A 23,237-nucleotide genomic window follows, 5' to 3' on the forward strand; every position below is an offset into this window, starting at 1 on the left:
TTTTTCACTATTAGGTTCTGCTTTAGGCATTTTATATGTGTGAGATCCCTTAAATAAAACATACCATATCCCTATTAATCCCTGTTAATCCCTGTTAATACCATATCTCTATTATCTGCATCTTATATATAAAAAACATGACACCAAAGAGATTTAGGGACTGTCTCTAATAAATACTAGGAATAGGTTTGAAACTTTATTCAATTCCACTGACTTCTAATTAACCCCTTTGAACAGAGTCATTTTAGATCCACTATTTTATAATACCTCTACGCACTGTACTTCACAGTTCTATTGTTTTTGAGATTTTCAATCTCTTGATTTTATAACAAAATGGGAACTACTATGCAATGTGTATGATCTAATTTTGAATTTTAAGGCAATATTTTTAAAAATGCTTAATAATATTTAGACTGAATAGCTTCATTCCAATATGTAATAAGAGCATTGTTGTCCCATTGTTCATTAATTTGCTAGAGCAGGCACCAGTAGCATTTCTATCATGAGACTTGTTGTTACTGTTTTTGGCATATCGAATATGCCAGGCTTTGCCGTGCGGGCTGGATGCTCTCCATAACCAATGTAATAATAACCGGTGTTTATTTTTTTCCCTTAATGCCATGCATGTAATGTGTATGTGCTCTTTGGGCTGAGGAAAAAAGCAAACTTATGAGACACATGGTATAGTTCATCCTAAATGTGGAGATAGTGGCTTGTGATCTAAGACAGAGGTTTATAAAATGTCCCTGGTGAATTTGCAGTAGAGCATCACTCAGTGATTTTCCTGTGGAACTGGAATTCAGTGATTAGACACATACAGTGTGTGTTATTTTAAGTTTCTGAGCCACATCCAGAAGTGCTCTGAAGATCAGTGCTTAGGAGGTGGGGGGTGGGGAACGGAGGGTGTGGGGGGGGCATCCATATGGTGCTAGGAATCATACCTGGAGCTCATATATGCAAAGCATACTGTCCAGACCAATTGCACACACATCCCTGTTCAAGTTTCATTTTATTTTGTCGTTTAAAAGGTAATTCGTTTGGGTACCCCTGGCACTGTGCTCAGGATCACTCCCAGTGATGGCTGGGAATCATATGGTACTGGGAATCAAATCTAGGGCTTCAGTATGCAAAGCACACACTCCTAGTGAGAATCTACATGTTTTCCACAGAGAAGGAAAAGAATAAGATTTAATCTCACCTTATACTCGAGCAGGCACCAGTAACATCTCAATTGTGAGACTATTTGTTACTGTTTTTGGTATATCGAATACGCCATGGATAGCTTGCCAGGCTCTGCCATGTGGGTGGGATACTCTCGGTAGCTTGCCAGGCTCTCCAAGAGGGATGGAGGAATTGAATCAGGTCGGCAGCGTGCAAGGCAAACACCCTACCCACTTGCTATCGCTCCAGCTCAGACGTAGCGGCTTATGAAATATAAATACCTGAATCTCAATTCTGTTGAAAGTAAAACAAAGACTTCAGGTTGTTTTAAGCTTGAGCATGTATAATTAAATTTAAAACCATGTATCAAATGAAGGTGAAACATTTTCAAGGATTTTCTCTTTTTTATTTTAGATGGAGCTAGCCAAGGAAGAAAAGTGCGAATTTTTGCCTTTCTTATCCCCACGCAAGGTTATAGTTAAAGGTGGGAGAATTGTTGGTATGCAGTTTGTTCGTACCGAGCAAGATGAAACTGGAAACTGGAAAGAAGATGAAGATCAAATAGTACATCTGAAAGCGGATGTGGTCATCAGTGCTTTTGGTTCCATTCTGAGTGATCCTAAAGGTAAGAGTGCTCAGGAGCTGAAGTGTGTTGTATGATCATCTGTTAGGGCCATCATAGTTTGTGACTTTCAATAAATTGTTTTTCATGGAGGCATTCATTGGTATGGGATTCAAGCAGTCTTGATTCAAAGGTGTGGAAGTGATATTTAATAATTATATAGAATTACTTTTATAAAGTGATGAAAATTGAAAGGAACATTAATCTTTCTTTTAAACTGAATAATCAAAACACATGTTCTCTTTTGTAATACCTTGTTTCCTTCATGAGAACTTTTTCTTTAATAAGACCTACAAATAACAAATGTGACAGAGAAGTTGAAACAGCTCATCTTCAGTGATTGAGACAAATTTAGGTCTAATGAGTAGGCAAATAGAATTCATGTTTGCTTCTGTCTTCATGCCAAGCCATGATTATAGACATCACAATTATCCTATTAGATATTTGGAACCCATGCTATTTAATCTACATAGTATAAATAGACATATTAAAAAAGACAAAAAAATCCTTTAAAAGAGAAAAAAATATTTCATTGAATTTCTACTGAACAAGTCCATCAGTGGACACTATATTGTATTATGTTCCTCCACAAATAGTGTAACTGTGGTCCACTGCAGGTGACAGCTAGATAATGCTGTGTTTTCATTCTCTAAATCCTTTTTTTGGTTCAGCACACTAGATGTTATAATTAATTCTTACTTACTAAAATGTAGGAAAAAACAACTCTCTAGGTCAGAAATTATTAAGTTTAGTACTCAAAGAAACCAAAACCTGATAGTTGCTCTCCATGACTTTCTACTCTGTCCATGATCACGAATCACGAAATCCCATTAATCACCGATTTCTAGGGCCAGCTCAGTAACCTCTCATTTTGTCCTTTCCCTGAGATCTTAGATGTCTATCTCTACTCAGCCCTCCCAAGGATGTCGCACTGGAGGCTCTTTCTGGGTCAGGGGAATGAGATCCAGCTTTACTGGATTTAGCATATGAATACACAATGGGAAGCTTGCAAGGCTGTCCCATGTGGGCAGGAAACTCTCAGAAGATTGCCAGTTTCTTCCAGAGGGAGAAGTAGGCTATAAGATATCGCTTCTGGGAGCTTGCTTTTAAGTCTCTGGATGTTGGCTGTTGATGGGATTACACACACCTGGATTCGGAGCTCTGCTCAGGGTGGGGAGGGAAGCTGGAGCCCATCCCCTCTGAGGGGCCCTGGGGAAGACAGGCGTGTGCACAAGAAACTCTGTCCATGTTACAGTTGTATTTTTTTTGTCTGAAATAAGAAGAGATATATGCATGCAAATGTGTATTTTTATGCAACAGATAAGTTTGAAAAAAAATACAGACAGCCAGTCATCAAGATGTTTTATCTGCAGGACATCAAACATCTTGGTATTTGGAAGCGTCCAGATGTTTAATGTCATCAAGATAAATGTTTTCAAATAGCTGGATGATGGCCTGAATTTGTCACTTTTCATCTAATTGTGTATGTAACATGTAGACACAGTCACAGTATGTTTTGTTAATTCATTAACTAATTTCAGAAAGAAAAAGTGAATATGTATAAATTTCATTCTATTAATATAAAAATATTGTTCTTCCTACTCTGCATATCACCTCAAACAGAGTGAACAGTTGGGTAACTGAGTAAAAAGTTGAATAATACTTAATAATTCTGTGGTTGACCCATATGAAAAATAGTTTAGTTTCCCACCTAGTTCTATATTCCACTAGTAACAAATGTAATATTTAGAAAAGAATCTATTTTCCTATTGAAAAAGGCATAAATTATGACTTTGAATATCATATAAATATCATATAAATATGCCTATTGAAAAAGGCATAAATTATGACTTTGAATATCATATAAAACTGCTTTTACATCCTATATATATATTTAAGTAATTCTAATATGTATTAAAAAGTTATTACTTAGCTTTTAAAATACCAATTAGAATAAAATTGTCTTTGTTTTTTTTTTAATTTTATAATTAATGTATTTCAGTTCTTCTCATGTACTGCACCATAGGAAGTTAAAAATTTTGAAGATACTCTATTTTGTTCCTTCTCATAAGCAAGAATTGAAATAATAAACTGCCTGGAAAATGATCCTTAGATAGAATTAGCTGTTCATATAGGCCCTTCTATATTTCCAATTAGAAGCTACTGTAAGTAAGAGGCGTAATCAAAGAACTGGCATGTTATACTTATTTTCTACTGCCATCAGAATATTTATATTACATAGATTAAAAACATTTAAAAAAGGATAGAGAAGTTTTGTATTTGTAAGAAATTGATCAATATAATTTTTTAAATGATTTTTAGCATCTTCAAATAATCAACCTTAAATTTTTTTTAATGCCGTTTCATAATTTTATTTAAATATGTGCCATCAAACATGTTTTAAAGTTTTGAAATGTAACACAGATCTATAAGTAGATGAAAGAGTCTGCAGTGAGTACAGCTTAAAAAAACATAATTTAAGTACTGATATTCCATAGAAATTCCATATAATGTGATGTTTTTGAAGAAAGTACATTCTAGTTTACTTCTTCATGATCCATTTCTGGGTTTATTCATTATAATTTCTTTGAAACTCTCCAATAAATAACAAATGATGTGCTCTTTATTCAATATCTTTTCAGCGATTCTGTATATTTTCCATGTCATAGTTACAGGATTCTTCTGTTTCTTATAACTTAATATATATCACTGTCCCTGGTACTTTACCAAGGAGTCAGTGCAGAGGTGGAGTCCGCCCACCTACTTCCCTGCCCCACCCCCCCATCACAGACATGTGTATACACACTCAGGGAGGGAAACTGAGTGAGAACTTTGTGTTATGTCCTTTTAAACTTTGGGGTACTCAGACCCAGCAGTGTTCAGGTCTTCTCCCTGGTTCTGCACTCAGGAATCTCTTCTGGTGGGGTCCAGAGGACTGCAGGGATGCCAAGAATTGCATCCAGGTTTATTGTGTGTAAGACAAGTGTTTTACCTGCTGTACTTTTGTTACAGTCCCAGAATTTTCAAATTTTTTATAATAAATTTATTTTTAATTAATGAATCACCATGAGGGTACAGTTACGGATTTATACACATTTGTGCTTATGCTTCCCTCATACAAAGTTCGGGAACCCATCCCTTCACCAGTGCCCATACTCCACCACCAGTAAACCCAGCATCCCTCCCATCCTCCCCAATCCCATCTCCCCCCACCCCACCCTGTCACTGTGGCAGGGCATTCCCTTCTGTTCTCTCCCTCTAATTAGCTGTTGTGGTTTGCAATAAAGGTGTTGAGTGGCCACTGTGCTCAGTCTCTAGCCCTCATTCAGCCCACAACTCCCTTCCCCCTGCATGGCCTTCGACTACATTATAGTTGGTTATCCCTCCTCTAAGTTGCCCTTTCCCCAAAATGTGAGGCAAGCCTCCAAGCCATGGAGTCAACCTCTTGGTACTTGTTTCTACAATTCTTGGGTGTTAGTCTCCCACTCTGTTATTCTATATACCATAGATGAGTGCAATCTTTCTATGTCTGTCTCTCTCTTTCTGAATCATTTCACTCAGCATGAAACTTTTCATGCCAATCCACATAAATAAAAAATTCATGACCTCCTTTTTTCTAACAGCTGCATTGTATTCCATTGTATAGATGTACCAAAGTTTCCTCAACCAGTCATCCATTCTAGGGCATTCGGGTTTTTTCCAGATTCTGGCTATTGTAAACAGTGCTGTGATGAACATACATGTGCAGATGCCATTTCGATTATACTTTTTTGCCTCTCTGGGATATATTCCCAGCAGTGGTATTGCTGGGTCAAATGGGAGCTCAATTTCTAATTTTTTGAGAATCGTCCATATTGTTTTCCAGAAGGGCTGAACCAGTCGGCATTCCCACCAGCAGTGTACAAGGGTCCCTTTCTCCCCACATCCTCTCCAACAGTGGTTGCTTTTGTTCTTTTGGATGTGTGCTAGTCTCTGTGGTGTGAGGTGGTATCTCGTGGTTGTTTTGATCTGCATCTCTCTGATGATTAGTGATGTAGAGCACTTTTTCATGTGCCTTTTGGCCATTCGTATTTCTTCCTTGGTAAAGTTTCTGTTCATTTCTTCACCCCATTTTTTGATGGGGTTGGATGTTTTCTTCTTGTAGATTTCAACCAGTGCTTTATATACCATTGATATCAACCCCTTATCTGATGGGTATTGTGTAAATATCCTTTCCCATTCTGTGGATAGCCTTTGTATTCTGGTCACTGTATCTTTTGCGGTGCAGAAGCTTTTGAGTTTAATGTAGTCCCATTTGTTGATCTCTGTTTTTATTAGATTGCTTAGTTCCGTGTCACCTTTGAAGATACCTTTATCTTCAATATCGTGGAGGGTTTTGCCGACCTTGTCTTCAATGTACCTTATGGTTTGTGGTCTAATGTTGAGGTCTTTAATCCATTTTGATCTGACTTTTGTGCATGTCAACCTTAAATTTTTGATGAACATAAGTTTTTAAAATCACTGCAGAATTCAGGGTGTCTGTTTTGGTAAAAAGAAGGTATCACGATTTCTCTCTTTTACCCTAAATCTTTTCTAATCTTAGCATGAATGTTACGCAATTTCTATGTGATACATCTGTGATAATCACATATCTGATTCTATGCATTCTTTCTCTAGTACCTCTTTTCACAGTTAGCTGTCTTGGCAACCCTCTATTTCCTCCCCAACTTCAGTAGGTCCAGTGTCCAATGAACTGCATGTCAAACTCAGTGACATGTTTATTCCATTTAATATTTTGTGCATTCGCAATGTTAAACATTTCTTTCTTTTTAAAACATTCTCTACCAAGTCAGTTAACCTTTCTGATCTCCAGCTCACTAAACTATTAAAAGAAAATAGCACAAAAATATTATTCTTCCAATTTCTCAGGATTGCTAAAATGAAAGCATATGAAATTGTTTTTGAAATGAAACTAATACATCTTATTTTTCTTGCTTTTTTTCTTTTAATGTTCCTTGCAAATCTGTCATTTTCGGTGCTTCTTCCTTTGCCTTATTTCTTTTTGATAAGACCTTCCCCAAATTCAGTTTTATTATATTTATCCCTTCAGTTGGACTGGAGAGATAGCACAGCGGGTAGGGCATTTGCCTTGCACGAGGCCGACCCTGGTTCAAATCCTCCGTCCCTCTAGGAGAGCCTGGCAAGATACAGAGAGTATCCCACCCACATGGCAGAGCCTGGCAAGCTACCCGTGGCATATTCTATATGCCAAAAACAGAAACAAGTCTCACATTGGAGATGTTACTGGGTCTCACTCAAGGAAATCAATGAACAACGGGATGATAGTGCTACAGTGCTACATCCCTTCAGTGACCTTATTACTCCATATATTTAATAATTTATTTACATATGCATGCCTTCATGTGAAAGATGCTGAAGGGACTTCTGTGTGCTAATGGCTGGAATTCTACCATACACACTCTTTCATTTCTGTGTAAAATGGCTTAAATCTCTTTTGTCTGCCTTTCTTTCTGAGAAGAAATTTTATTCTATGCACAAGTCATAGTTACTGAGGATTGAATGCCAGATTAAAGAGGATTTGAGGGAGTTACAAACATGAAGAGGTATTTAGTGTACTTACTATTTTTGAGAACGTCGAAGACAGACCTATATGAAAAATAATTGTTTCATGCACTGAAGAATAATACTTTTGAGAAAAAGTCATCTTAGCAGGTCTAAGTTAGATTTATTCTCAGATATGATACCATTAAAAATGGTTCAGGGGCTGGAATGATAGTACAGTGGACAGGGTGTTTGCTTTGCATGTGGCCAGCCTGGGTTCAATCCCTAGCCATACCATATGGTCCCTCAAGCACCACCAGGAGTAATTCTTGATTTCAGGGTCCAGAGTGAGCCTCGAGCACTGCTGGGTGTGGCCCAAAACCAGACAAACAAATGGTGCCAAAGTTCTCTCAGAACATTCTTACTGATTTAAATTTACAATTCCATCTTCTCTTTTCTTTAAATTCACCGGTGTTACCCTGAATTTAGGATTCTGTTCATTTTCTTTAACACTGGAAAACTCTACCAAATGACTTTATATGTTCTATCTATTAAACTTTATTTTCTACTCTTCCCTGTTGAATTATTCCTCCCAGTATCTACCATAGGTTTCCTTAATGGTAATTCAGATGAGATATTGATGAATTTATTATATAAATAGATGTTATGGAGTTCAAGGAATGAAATATATTTGACATGGTTCATGTAAAGTATAGTGGCAAGTTATAATCTCAGCATTTTCTAAATATAGTGTTTTAAAGGAAAATACTTGGAACATCTCAGATATGTCAGTGATATGTATTTGTAAAGGCAACCTGAATTCAGAAATCTGAAGGAATGTTTACATAGTGCAGGGTTCTATGTCTGTGAGTGAGGGCGTGGGGGTGATAGAAGTGCTCACAAGAGGTTCTCAGGAGGTTGGGGAGGGACCCCTCTAATCTGTCAGTCTTCCAGCTAAAAACTGTGGTGTTGCTTGGGTCTTTTGTCACCAGGAATTTTCTGAGCCATCCAGAGATGGTGCATTGAGCAATGCTAAGGGAACAGGTAGTTTCGGAATTGAACACGGGTCAACAAGTTACCTCAGTCCCAATACTATCTTTCTGACCCCATGACATTAAAGTGATATTTTCTGTCCTTTTATCACTTGTACAGCCTCTCATGGCTTTGGGGGTGAAAGAGGAACGGCAGTGAGCTGGGGGGCCTCTCCCAGTGATAATTCTGGGCCTGGCTGTGTAGCCAGAGCCATGTTTGAACCTGCTGTGCAGTGCAGAAGGATCCAGGCAGTGCTGGGGTCTGGGAGGTGCCCAGTGAAGCTCACAGGGTCAGGACCCTGCACTACTTCACATAGATCTCAGGAACTCCTGCGTAGAGGATTTATAATCCAGTCCTATGAGCTGTCTCCCAAACCTTAGACTGAATTTTCTTTCCTAAATCCCTTACTTTGTGTGTTTCACAAAGGAGGGTATAAAGGGCCTCTAACTGTAATAGATCCCAATTACATCTGTGTAATATTTCCCATTAAAATTAGTCAATGCTACAGCAGCTTATAGAAAAGATAAGAGCATCAAGTTTATACAAAAAAATCACATTATTTTTTTGGATATGGTTGCCCTCTGTTTTATTGCTGCTTTAATAATTATTGTAGATTTAAATTTTGCATAATTTTTGAGACATTAGAAATTGGGAACAAAAGATGACACATTTTGCATCCCTTTCAATGAGCTGCATATTTATATATATGCATGTATATATGTGTATATATATGAACTTATAAACACAATTTAATTGAACTTTTGTTGACTATTGTCAAAAATTTAAAGTGTGCTGTGCACCTTATAATTTTATTGTGTGGTCAGTTTATAATTTTGCTTACCCTTATTTGACATATTTTTATGAAATCCTTAAAATTGTTCCACCTTTTAAAAATTCTTGTTTGTTCCCTTTGTGTAAGATTCTAAAAGACATTTAATTTAGATGTATCATTCTAAACTTATTTAAAAGATACCAGTAAATTAAGCATAGACAGTGTCATATTGGGTACTCTACAAATATGTCTTCAATTTAATAAAGTGAAGTACTTGAATGATTTTATTTAAAATTGGATTTTGGAAATTTATGAACATTTATTCACCATTAAGGTATATATATATTTATTTTATTTGTTTTTAATTTGTGAATCACTATGAGGGTACAGTTACAAATTTACACATTTTCGTGCTTGTGTTTCCCTCATACAATGTTCGAGAACCCATCCCTCCACCAGTACGCATTCTCCACTATCAATGAACCCAGTATCCCTCCCACACTCCAATCCTGTCCCCCCACACACCCCATCCCGCCTCTGTGTCAGGGTATTCCATTCTGTTCTCTCTCCTTTTGGGTGTTGTGGTTTGCAATAGGGGTATTGAGTGGCCATCGTGTTCAGTCTCTAGTCTACTTTTAGCACACATCTCCCTTCCCGCTTGGGATCTCCAACCACATTTTACTTGGTGTCCCCTTCTCTATTTGAGCTGCCTTTTCCCCCAGCATGTGAGGCCGGCTTCCAAGTCATAGAGCAAACCTCCTGTAACCCCCAACTTCTAATATCCACTTTGATAAGTACTGTCTTGGATGAATAAGCCAGTTTCTGAAAAGCACAAAGTACAAAACCAATGCAATGTTAAATATTTTGTGTTGTCCTGTAACTATTAACAAATTCATGAAATAAAGGTTAGATAGGGAGTGAGAGAATAAGGACAGGGAGAAAAGTTAAGAAACACTTTTTTTTTTCTCATCAGAAGTGACTAGTTCTTTATTCTAAAACAATGTTCAGAGCCCATGGAATAGTTTCCAATCCATGGAGCCAATCTCCTGGTACTTATTTCTACTATTCTTGGGTGTTAGTCTCCTACTCTATTATTTTATATTCCACAGGTGAGTGCAATCTTTCTATGTCTGTCTCTCTCTTTCTGACTCATTTCACTTAGCATGATACTTTCCATGTTGATCCACTTATAGGCAAAAAATAAGTTCTTAAATAAGGAAGAAATAAAAAGTTTTACCATTCATTTTGTCCAACAAAAATCAGGAGAGATAAATTAATTTTGACACTGGTATTTAGCCAAGATTTCCTTTAAGGTATATATTTTACAACATAGGAAATCTTGGCTAAATACCAGTGTCAAAGTTTATTAAATTTAAGGGGGGGAGGGATGTTGGGTTTACGGGTGGTGGAGAATGGGTACTGGTGAAGGGATGGGTTATTGAACTTTGTATGGGGGAAGCATGAGCACAAAGATGTATGGATCTGTAACTGTACCCTCACGATGACTCTCTAATTAAAAATAAACTAATAAAAAAATTTATCTCTCTTGATTTTTGTTGGACATAGTGAATGGTAAGACTTTTAATTTATTCCTTATTTAAGAACCTATTTTTTTTCTTTTTCTGTCTGGATATAAACTACTAGTCCTGAAAGTGTGCATTTTTTAAAATTTTGAATTAGTAAGGAGAATCTAGTACCATTTTCGCTTCCCCCAAAGTGATATTTTCCAACTGGGGTAATCACTGGTGTCCCTGTCCTCACTATCCTAGGTGTTCTTAATACCATAATATGTATCTGTACCCTGACTACGCTTTTAGAGAACCATTGGAAGACACAGTAGCTCATGCTGGAGCTCTGTACCTCTTCCATACATGGTACCTCAGTCATCCTCCCAATATTTTGAAATGGCCACTCGGAGAAGAGTTATGTTCTGTCATCTTGCAGAACCTGTTGTAGGAATACTGCTTAGGAGAACGTCTCTCAAATGGGAGGCTTCCGCCCTTTCCCTCCTGAATTCTTTTAAATAAAACCTTTTACTGAATTCTGAAAAAAATAGTCTGTTGTAAATTAACATAAAATTGTAAGCCCCAAGAGGAAAGTCTATATTTTTGTATGAGTTAACTTTCCAATATTAGCCAACCTATTAAAATACCTATACTAGATGTACACTATATTCATATTTATGTGTTCTTTATTTTAAGAATTCTCTATTAATATATTGATCTCAGTATACTTAGTCATTGTTTATTTTCAGAGAGGCCTGTGGAAATTCTCCCTGCTTTTGCATAAACTTTTGTATTCTTTATAATTGAATGATTTTTGTAGTAGCCTGAGTTTTAGTGCCAAAGTAACTCATAACAGGACTCAGCCCAGATGGAAAACTGTCTTTTTGCACTCCAGAGGCCTATTTCTTTACGTGGGACAGTCACAGAACCTACTTTATAGAGTTAAAAAGCAAATCCATTTTAAAATGTAGATGTTAGGTACCTATCAAAATATGTTACACATTAGTGCCTCTTACATTTTAGACATACTATCCTTGTATAATATTTAATTATTAAAGCATAATAAATTATTACTAACTTTCATGAGTAAATTGAGTTATATTTCATCATTAGGATGATTTGACTATTGCTAGAAATAAAAGCATTTCAAAGGTAGAATTCCATGAGGATCTTTGAAACTACATGATTATAAATCAGCAAAGCAGATATTCTTACATGTAGAGCTTGTTGTTGTTTATTTGGGTCACACCTGGAGATGCTCACGGGTTACTCTTGGCTCTGCACTTACGAATTTCTCCTTGTGGTGCTCAGGTGACCATATGAGATGCTGGGAATGAACCTAGGTTGGCTGCACGCATGGCAAATGCCTATTCGCGGTACAGTTGTTCTGGCCTGCATTTATCATTTTGAAGTGTGAAAATGTCTGATGTATGTGGAATTTTTATTTGCGAAAATATCATCGCATCATGATAGTTTGTAGCTGTTTTATATAATTAAAAATGTTTGAGTATCAATCCAGATATAGCATTAAAAGAAATTTTCTCTCAACTAATTTTTAGTCAACCGTTCCACCTGAATATCCCCTCAAAGATATTTAAAAGAACAAATGATTTATAAATAATTTAATATTTTCCTCTGAACATGGTGATATCTGCTCAACCATTTTGTTTTATTTAATCCAAAATGATTGTTGAATTATATCTTAAGAAATAAAAAGAAAAGCAATTTTGAAGACATTGAGTTTGTGTTTTTAAAAATGTAAAAATCATTGGAGGCTGTTAACTAAGTTTAAGAACTATGTTAGGATAAATGGCAAGAGTAAAACTAATTCAGTATAATTATATATGACATTTCTCGGGAAAGCAAATGACAAGGTGACTTTTCAAGATTAAGGGAATACATAACCTTTTTCTAGGAAAGAAATTTATGTAATTTACTTCTGCCGCATTGTTAATTTTTCAGTCTGGCCATTGCACTGGAGATAACAAGATAATACAAAGCCTAGGTTTTCTGAATCTTTAATGTATCTTTCAAAAACCCAGCCTCTTGGTACAGTTAATTGCAATTAGTTCCTGAGAAATGTTTTTTGGGGGAAGGGGTGAAGTTTAAAATCACTTACCAGTTCCTCTTTTTTAGAAGAACATAGTAAAGTTTTTAAAAGCCTCATGGGGTAAATCAAAGATTCTGTCAATAATTGCTTCAAGGGTAGCTTTAATTCACTTGCTCCCATACAGAGAAAAGGTTCTGACCATGGGTTAATTTGTCTTGTTTGGGCCTAAATCAGAACTAAATTGATAAGCTGGAAATGCCTCTCTGAGGCCCTGTTAATGCAGACATTCAGGAATTTTCCAAATGTGTCTACCTCAATTTTTTGGATGATGAATAAATCTAGTGAAAATGTTTTAATGTGAGCAGTAGATGAAATATGTGATGTGCCCCATAATAATACTTAATTGTGCGTGCTTATGCATGCTTTTGAGGGTTGAGGGTGTGTGTGTGTGTGTGTGTGTGTGTGTGTGTGTGTGTGTGTGTGTGTGTGTGTTGGCATGCAATAAGCATGTGCTTTATACTAAGCTATTTCCTGGCTAAAAATTATCTTTTTTTCTTTCAAAATTGATTATTTTTAAATTAATATCTTTACTATAATATGACCTTTAATGTTGGTAGTGAAGTCACCACACCTCAACAGCACCACAGTGCCCCAAGGCCTCTATTTCTTATTTTTGCAGTCTCTTCCCGCCTCCACCCACCACTAATAATTTCTGCTATTTTAGGCAATGATCTAAATTCTGGGATATAAAGCAATGAAGAAGAACATCCAAACAGTGCCTTCAGGGATGCAGTTTAACAGGAGAAACTCTTGGCTTCAATCAATTGTTCTGTGAGATTACAGTCCTCTGGAAATACAGAGCACAATCTAAGAATTCAGAGAAGCTTCCCAGAGGAAGTGGGCTGTAACTTGAAATCTGAGTGATGTGTAGGAGTTTCCAGGTGGAATGTGGGTGGGAGGGAGGGAGCCACAGAGAAATTATGCAACTCGCTTAACACCACACTGTTAGATTAAGTAGTCATTTTTCAGTCACTTAAAAGAGCGATATAAATACATAAAATCCTGCCTTTAGAAAATTGTCATCAGCCTACTTATATCATGTGTGTTCTTATCGTTAATAAGTAAAGGTTTGGGTTCCCATTTTATTTCTAAATTTGTACCTCTTATTTTATGATACCTATCGTGGACTGTTTTGTTTTTTATAATGCACTGCATACATCTTTACATGGCCGAAGGAGAGCTTCTGCTCTTCAGGTGCTCATGGGTCAATAGAATAAGCAAGTGTGTAAAGACATTATGATGTAATTTACTAATTTTAGATTGCATTTTGATTGGGTTTTAAAGCTTGAATAGGCATTTTCTACTTAGAGAGAATGTGGTACACAAAAGTACACTTCTGGGGCTGGAGCGATAGCGCAGCAGGTAGGGCGTTTGCCTTGCATGCGACCAACCCAGGTTCTATTCCCATCATCCCATACGGTCCCCTGAGCACTGCCAGAGATAATTCCTGAGTGCATGAGCCAGGATTACATCAAATTTGTTTTTTCACTGCCATAATATAATATCTAAAACAATATCAGTCATTAACTGATAGTGTTGATATGTGATAGCCATAGTAGGCTATTTATTCTCTTTATTTTCTTTTATTGAGGTATTATATTAATCATATTAATATTCTGAGGCTTGCAATGTTTGTGTACCACACCCACCACCAGAGAACCAATATCCCTCCACCCTCTTAGGTACCTTTTCCTGTCCCCACACATTCCTTACCTTGCTCTCAGCTCTATCCACAGATTTGAATTAGGTTTCATTTGAATTTACCTATTTACCAATTTCATATTTTCCTGTACATTGATAATCCACCATAAGGAGATTTCTTACATTTGTCTCTCCCCTAACTCAGTTTGCTTAGTAGCTTATGATACACATAGCAAGTTCTTTAAAGTGATAAAATAGAATCTATCTGGTGTTTCTTCTTGAACTTCAGAAAATATCATCTACCATATTATGACAAGCTTATTATCTTCTTTTCATATGGTAAATATCTTGAGAATGTGACATAAAGAAATATTTTCTTTCATAATTTTCTACGTTTCCTTTATTAGTAATGCATGTGATACCTTATGCAACAACTTCATCTTACAGTGTCTGAAAAATAAAGCACTTATGTGCACTTTGTATTTGTTTGATCTAATGATGTTAATGTGGACTTTTCAGTTTACCTGCATATTGCCTTATTTCATCTATTGGGCAAGGAATATTCTGAGAAACTGCACAAGTTAAAAATTGTCCTAATTGGAAAACAGCATGGTACTGGAACAAAGGCAGAGCCGTAGACCAATGGAACAGGGTGGAATATCCCTACACACAACCCCAAATGTATGATCATCTAATCTTTGATAAGGGAGCAAGAGATGTGAAGTGGAGCAAGGAAAGCCTCTCTAACAAATGGTGCTGGAACAACTGGACAACAACATGCAAAAAAATGGGCTTAGACCTTGACCTGACACCATGCACAAAAGTCAGATCAAAATGGATTAAAGACCTCAACATTCGACCACAAACCATAAGGTACATTGAAGACAAGGTCGGCAAAACCCTCCACGATATTGAAGATAAAGGTATCTTCAAAGGTGACACAGAACTAAGCAATCTAGTAAAAACAGAGATCAACAAATGGGACTACATTAAACTAAAAAGCTTCTGCACCGCAAAAGATACAGTGACCAGAATCCAAAGACTATCCACAGAATGGGAAAGGATATTTACACAATACCCAGCAGATAAGGGGTTGATATCAATGGTATATAAAGCATTGGTTGAACTCTACAAGAAGAAAACATCCAACCCCATCAAAAAATGGGGCAAAGAAATGAACAGAAACTTTACTAAGGAAGAAATACGAATGGCCAAAAGGCACATGAAAAAGTGCTCTACATCACTAATCATCAGAGAGATGCAGATCAAAACAACCACGAGATACCACCTCACACCACAGAGACTAGCACACATCCAAAAGAACAAAAGCAACCACTGTTGGAGAGGATGTGGGGAGAAAGGGACCCTTGTACACTGCTGGTGGGAATGCCGACTGGTTCAGCCCTTCTGGAAAACAATATGGTCGACTCTCAAAAAATTAGAGGTTGAGCTCCCATTTGACCCAGCAATACCACTGCTGGGAATATATCCCAGAGAGGCAAAAAAGTATAATCGAAACAACATCTGCACATGTATGTTCATCGCAGCACTATTTACAATAGCCAGTATCTGGAAAAAACCCGAATGCCCTAGAACGGATGACTGGCTGAGGAAACTTTGGTACATCTATACAATGGAATACTATGCAGCTGTCAGAAAAAAGGAGGTCACAAATTTTGTATTTAAGTGGATGGGCATGAAAAGTTTCATGCTGAGTGAAATTAGTCAGAAAGAGAGAGACAGACATAGAAAGATTGCACTCATCTAGGGTATATAGAATAACAGAGTGGGAGACTAACACCCAAGAATTGTAGAAATAAGTACTAGGAGGTTGACTCCATGGCTTGGAGGCTGGCCTCACATTCTGGGGAAAGGGCAACTCAGAAAAGGGATCACCAACTATAATGTAGTCGAAGGCCATGTGGGGGAAGGGAGTTGCGGGCTGAATGAGGGCTAGAGACTGAGCACAGTGGCCACTCAACACCTTTATTGCAAACCACAACAGCTAATTAGAGAGAGAGAACAGAAGGGAATGCCCTGCCACAGTGGCAGGGTGGGGTGGGGGGAGATGGGATCGGGGAGGGTGGGAGGGATGCTGGGTTTACTGGTGGTGGAGAATGGGCACTGGTGAAGGGATGGGTTCCCGAACTTTGTATGAGGGAAGCATAAGCACAAAAGTGTATAAATCTGTAAATTTGCCCTCAGGGTGATTCACGAATTAAAAATAAATAAATTAATTAAATAAAAAAATTGTCCTAATTGGGGCTGGAGCAATAGTACAGTGGGTAGGGCATTTGCCTTGCATGTGGCTGACCTGGATTTTTTCCCAGCATCCCATATAGTCCCCTGAACACCACAAGGAGTTAATTCCTGAGTGCATGAGACAGGAGTAACCCCTGTGCATTGCTGGCTGTGACCCAAAAAGCCAAAAAAATATATATTGCCCTAATTATCAGAAACCTCTTTTTTTCGTGGATGAAAGAGTTGTTTTATTATTATAACAAGTGCAAAATAAGAAAAAAAAAGTGGCAGAATTGAATGTAAGTACTGGCACTTAAGCAGACTAACCATATTAAGTATATGTGGAATCTTTGTACAGATTTTTTAAAATTATTTTTAAATGGTAGAAATGATGAGTAGGAAGGTCAAACCGATAACAGTGCTGAGAGTGATTTGGAATCAACATCACATCACTTACAACTGCTGTAGACATCTTTTTGAGGCACAGAATGATATTTCTGTAATTATTTTACTTCCCTCTAATAACTGCATAGGAAGAGGTTGTTTCCCTAGTGTATAGTTCTGTTCAGAGTCTTCCCTTATCTTTATTTTCCAGGTTTCACTAGTGGTTGATATATGCATTCTTACAGAAAGACAGTGGATAAATCTGTAGTTTTCTATTAAGACAAAGATTCCATACAAGAAGTAGAGCAGTGGTAACAAGTTTGCTGGAGAAATTGCTGAAACTGGAAAAATAATAGTAATTTTAGAGAACAGAAATCATAATCAATTCTAGTCTACTTATAATGAGTGCAATTGATGTCTTCAGCTTTTTTGAGCATGGTCTATTATTCTTGCCTTCAGAATACTAATTAGATTATGGTATACTAAAAGTTTATTCTGAAACTGAATATTGCTTTGAAGTGTAAAACTACACTAAATTTTTATGATATGAAGATTCAGAATGTAGAACTTAGTTATAAAAGAATGATAGCAATAATAATACTTCTAATAAAATGCATTTTTGTGTTGCATATTGTTATTTTAAGTTCCAGTTGTGTTTTCTCAATCAAATCTCAAAATTAACAGTGTAGGGGCTAAAGAGATAATGCAGTAAGTAAGGAGCTTTTCTTGTATGCAACCTACCTGGCTTCATTTCTGGACACCACATATGTTCCCCAGGGCCTTTCCAGAACTGATTCCAGAGCTCAGAGCCAGGAGTTATTCACACAACAAATCTCAAAATACCAATAAATTTGTTTAATGAGTGTTTTTTGGGGGGCTAAATTAGACATTGGCATGCATTAATATAAGTAATAATTCTAAAAGTAAATGCTCCCCAACTCATGTATAACATTGCATGCAATTTATTAGATGTCCAAAATATATGGGGATTGCTGGGGAAGGAAGTCAACATTAACTTTAATATTCAATCAAGAAACTTTTCCAAACATTTTGCATTTTAATGTTATAGTTAATATTTTCCCCCATTTTATCTCTGTTTCCAATATGAAATATTATGAAGAGTCATAAAGAATTTTCAAAAGACTTTATTAAATAGTAATTTTCCCATACTAGTGTATTTTGTAGTGCATGTTTTAGAAACATCTAAGGATGTTTCTAAAAACATCAACATTCAAAAAAAAAAGTTAACAATTTATATGACTGAATGTGGCCCAATACTTTCACAAATATTTGTCCAATGTCACCAAATAAACTTCCACATGACTAATATTTTTACACTGGTCTCATATATTATAATCTAACTATTCTCCTTGATGGACTGAAGAAGTAGCAGAGCAGGTAGGGCATTTGCCTTGCACCCAGCGAACCTGGGTTTAATTCCTCCCTCCTTCTCGGAGAGTCCAGCAAGTTACCGAGAGTATCCCACCTGCATGGCAAAACAGAGCCTGGCACGCTACCTGTGGCGTATTTGATATGCCAAAAACAGTAACAAGTCTCACAATGGAGACTTTGCTGGTGACCACTCGAGCAAATCAGTGAACAACTGGACGATAGTGCTACAGTGCTATTCTCCCCAGTGATGGAATTTAAACCTAGTGTCTCATTTTAAATTTGTTTTGTTCTGGACTCTTGGCAGTGCTTAGGGTTTACCCCTGACTCTCTGCTTAAAAATCCTCATGGCAGACTGAGAATGCTGATGTGACAAGTTGGCTGCGTGAAGGCAAGTGTCCTTCACACTGTCTCTGGTTCCAAATTTAATTTTGATATCCCTTCTAAATGTTCCCCTATACACTTAGTGGAGCCCACTCTACATTCTTCTGAGTTTACTGGATATACACCATTCTATGTTACATTCCTGTGGTTATACACAAATGGATAGATTATCCTTGTGTACAGGATCTTGCAGTCTTATAGAGGAACAAAAAGGCACATAAATATAACTGCCATTAAACTATAAGGGACTCAAGGAGAAGAGTTTACTCTGCTGTAGCATATAGGGTTGCAAGATGACCAAGCTTATGATGAAAGAACGTTTTGTATAGGCAACATCATATATACTAGATATGGTAGCTGGATAAGTAATAAAAGGAGAGACTTGGAAAGTACATTTCAGCACAGTAAATAGATTTATCTATACCATGAAGCAGTTTCTTTCACTAAATCATAAGATATCATGGAATGATAGCACAGTGGGCAGGGTGTTTGCCTTGCACATGGCAGACCCGGGTTCAATTCCTCCATCCCTCTCAGAGAGCCTGGCAAGCTACCGAGAGTATCCTGCCTGCATGGCAGAGCCTGGCAAGCTCCCCGTGGTGTATTCGATATGCCAAAAACAGTAACAACAATTCTCACAATGGAGTTGTTACTGGTGCCCACTTGAGCATAATGATGAACAACGGGACGACAGTGCAACAGTGCTCAGATCATAAGATACACATGAAAAATAGTATAGTAGGTGTGAAAGAATTTTTCTGAATTACAAAATGTTTTTAGTGTTGGGTCAAAGTATCTAAATTTTATTCCAAATTTATTGAGCATTAGAAATATAAACTGGTGCTTTGATTCCTATGGCCTGATCATATATATATATATATACATACATATATATAGGGAATATTTAATGTAATGGACATGTATCTCTTTTTTGTCTATTGATTTATTCCTATTTCCTGAATTCATCATAAGTTATAGATTGTTTTTTGGCATTAAGATTACAGTGTAGTTTATTTATATTTGAATTAAAAATATCTAGCACTGACTTAAGCATTCACTGAGTGGATGGAAGAATTAATGAATAAATGAATTTAAGAGACGAATAAGCATTGAGGTGGGAATGTTGGGTAGAAGTGAATCAAATAATTGCTTTATTCTAAATGTTACTGCAGAAATTTTACAATAAAGATGAGAGCATATGAAATTATTATTTATTTGAAGTATCCTGAGGGTCAGGAAGTCTTCCTACCATTGAGGGAATGGCCAAATTCTGGATACTTTATCTTGCATTGAGAAGTATAGCTTCCTGATTGGTTTTGCCTTGCTTTTGTGTGATTGTACCAGGAGATGTTTTGCAAATGGAAAGTAAAGTATTTCACTGTTCCAAACTCTGCATTTCCCTACTCTTATTAGGATAAAATTCTTACTATAGTCAGTTTAGAAAGTCCCTATCAGACAGATGTCTGCCTAATTCTTAGGTCTTGAAACCCTTACCTTGCTTGCTTCTTCCTACTCATATTCAAATCTTTCTTCTATTTTTCACTGTGTTTATCTATAGCTTCAGCAACAATTCTCCTTGCATAGCATTCTCTATATCAGAGTATTTGTGCACTGTTTATTTGATTTGATTGTTTTGGTATGTGGTAGGGCTCAGTACTTACTCCTGGTTCTGTGCTTAGAGATCACCCTTGGTAATGTCCAGAAAACTACATGAGGTGTCCGAAGTTGAATCCAGATCAGCTGCATGCAAGACAAGCACATTACCCAGTATGCTATCACTTTTAGCTCAGGAGGCTCATTTTTACAGTTTTTCTTTATATTAAATTCATTTTCATCCAAAAGCCCCTGAGTTCTTTCATTCCACCCTATGACTCTCAGGCATCTGTCCCCCTTCTCAACACCTTCCTTCAGACACTGTTGAATGTAACTATCTTCAGGATATGTTTCATTATCACACAATTCACGATTTACGCTTTACTTTTTATGTTTTATCCTTGCTACACTAATGTGTATATCCCACAGGAAAATTAGCTTTGTCTGTGATTTACTATAGTGATAATATAGAATAATCAATAAATATTTTCTAAATTAATAAAATAAAGCTAGTGCCTTAATTTTGTCCTTTGGAATCATTAGATTCCTGTCACTGTCACTGTCTTCCCGTCGCTCATTGCTTTGCTCGAGCGGGCACCAGTAACTTCTCCATTGTGAGACTCATTGTTACTGTGACAGTGACAGGAATATAAAGGAATGATTAGATTCCTAGGAAGAATATTTTACCATCACTGCTTTGTCACGGTCCTTTTATTCCCCTCAGTCTTTTTTTCCTCAGTCCTCATTTCTCTGCCTTTTACTCTCATTTACTTGCAAATGTCTTTTTGATTTTTTCAAAACTTTTGATCTCTACATGGCTAAACCTAGTTGCCTACCTTGATGTTTGTCTTGTGCTTAAAACATCATCTTGAAATGATCCCTTTGTGGCATGTATGACTCAGAAATATCTTTATTCAAATGAAGGTCTGATGATTCCTCCGCACTTGTTTTCAATGTCATAAAAAAATAGGTGGTTTATTTTTTTTCACCTTGGAGTTTTTGTCTCTTTAATGTACTTTATTTATCTATATGACTGTATCTAAGTTCCAAGTGCAGGATGTAAGAGTATATCATGAAACTTCAGCTCCAGTTTTTCCCACTGGATAAATTCTAGCTAGTAATTTGACTCAAATTCTGAGATTGTAAACTGGATACTTTACCCCACTCTCAGTTTTCTCAATGGTGAAATGAAAGTATTACTGATTCTATGAGGAGCTAAAGAAAGAAAGTATATGATGCCTAGACCAGAACCAGTCACAAGTTTATGGACACAGTAAATATTTGTCATTACTGTCATTATGAAGTATATTTAAAATACTCTTTGCCAACTCTAAGGATAATTCTGGTTTCATGTTAATATAACTTGTGCTCTGTAAAAAGAAACTATACTTTTGAACTACACATTTACATATGTACTAAAATTGTTCTAAAGGAACGCTAGTGTGTGTTTAAAGTTTGCATTAAAGTATGCCTACAGCAGATTGACAAGCAAAAAAAAGTCATAAGATGGATATCAAAAATAACATTAATGAGCTGCTAAAGCTAAAATTACAGGAACTTATGAAATTGGTTAAACATAAAAACCATTAAACTGTTTACTGAAGCTTCACAGATATACTGCAGCTAATGAGCATTTCTGCTATTTAAATAAGCCCAAATTGAACACACATTACATGGATACATAATTAGTCATGGCAGTCAAACACACATAGACTTACTTTTAAAGCTCTATTTAGGGAATCTTTTCCATTTGATTTATTTTGTTAATTAAAATATTTTTCAGTATTCACTTATATTTTAATAATATTGTTTTCACAAGTAGTACAATTTACTACTGGCTTTCTATTTGTTTTCATTTCTGCCTTAAATGCAACAAATGGGAATTTTATATTAAGCATTTTTCTTAACCCTTTTCTGTAGTTGCTTATATCACTTGATGTTATCATTAAATGTTTTTAAAGTTCTTTTCCTGTGAAGAAAATATAAACTATTTCCATGGTCTTTCTATTTTTTTAGTAGAAAGATCTAAAGATCTACTGATCAAGAAGTATTAAGCAACCAGTATGCATAGAATTATGATGATTATAGTCCAGATCAGATTAAGGATGCTCTATTTCTTCAGTGAGTTTGTCGTTTTCAGTTGGTGGTATCTTTGAATATGAATAAGCAAATAAAAGTGCAGCATTTGGGAATCCAGCAGAGGATTTGAAAACAATTCCTCTAAATTTTCTTCAAGGACACAAACCTTCTTGAGGGACTTTCTGATAAAATAAAATCAAATCTTCAAGGAGTTTAGAGTTTTAAATAGATGGAATTATTGCAGAGAAATAAGCAAATCAAGGTGAAGTGCTTCAACAATTTTCATTCTGAATTGGTTACTTGGTCAGTTTAAGAATGGAACAAGAAATTCCCTGTAGACTACAAGTAAAACAAAAGGACCTGTGACAGGCTTTTATTGACAGCTATCCTTGGTATCTAACTTGGGAAGCCTTAGCATGTCCTGAGTATTGAGGGGAAAAAATAATGCTGTACTTTTAAACTACCTGTATTCTAGATGACTGTTTAAATCTAACATTATTGTGCTGCAGGGAATTCAAGTCATTAAATAAAGAAATTGACTAAGTGCCTTTTATTCTCAACTCAGTGTGTTTGTTAATGCAAGAGCTTTTTATTAGTTCTTATTTCCCAATTATTACATGTATGTAAATCAGGATTGCACCGTAGCACTGTTGTCCTGTTGTTCATCAATTTGCTCGAGCGGGCACTAGTAACGTCTCCATTGTGAGACTTATTGTTACTGATTTTGGCATATTGAATACGCCAGGGGTAGCTTGCCAGGCTCTGCCCTGCAGGCAAGATACT

The 23,237-nt window shown here is 36.4% G+C and overlaps 1 protein-coding gene across 1 annotated transcript in view; it reads left to right on the forward strand.

The window, feature by feature from the left end:
* DPYD (dihydropyrimidine dehydrogenase) overlaps nt 1-23,237 on the forward strand; it is a 980,594-nt gene that overhangs the window by 435,008 nt on the left and 522,349 nt on the right. The window contains exon 11 of the mRNA XM_055145227.1: nt 1,576-1,786. Coding sequence (XP_055001202.1) covers nt 1,576-1,786 — 211 coding nt within the window. The remainder of the gene's footprint in view (nt 1-1,575; nt 1,787-23,237) is intronic.

This window comes from Sorex araneus, chromosome 8 (assembly GCF_027595985.1).
Source record: "Sorex araneus isolate mSorAra2 chromosome 8, mSorAra2.pri, whole genome shotgun sequence".
NCBI classification, from domain to species: domain Eukaryota; kingdom Metazoa; phylum Chordata; class Mammalia; order Eulipotyphla; family Soricidae; genus Sorex; species Sorex araneus.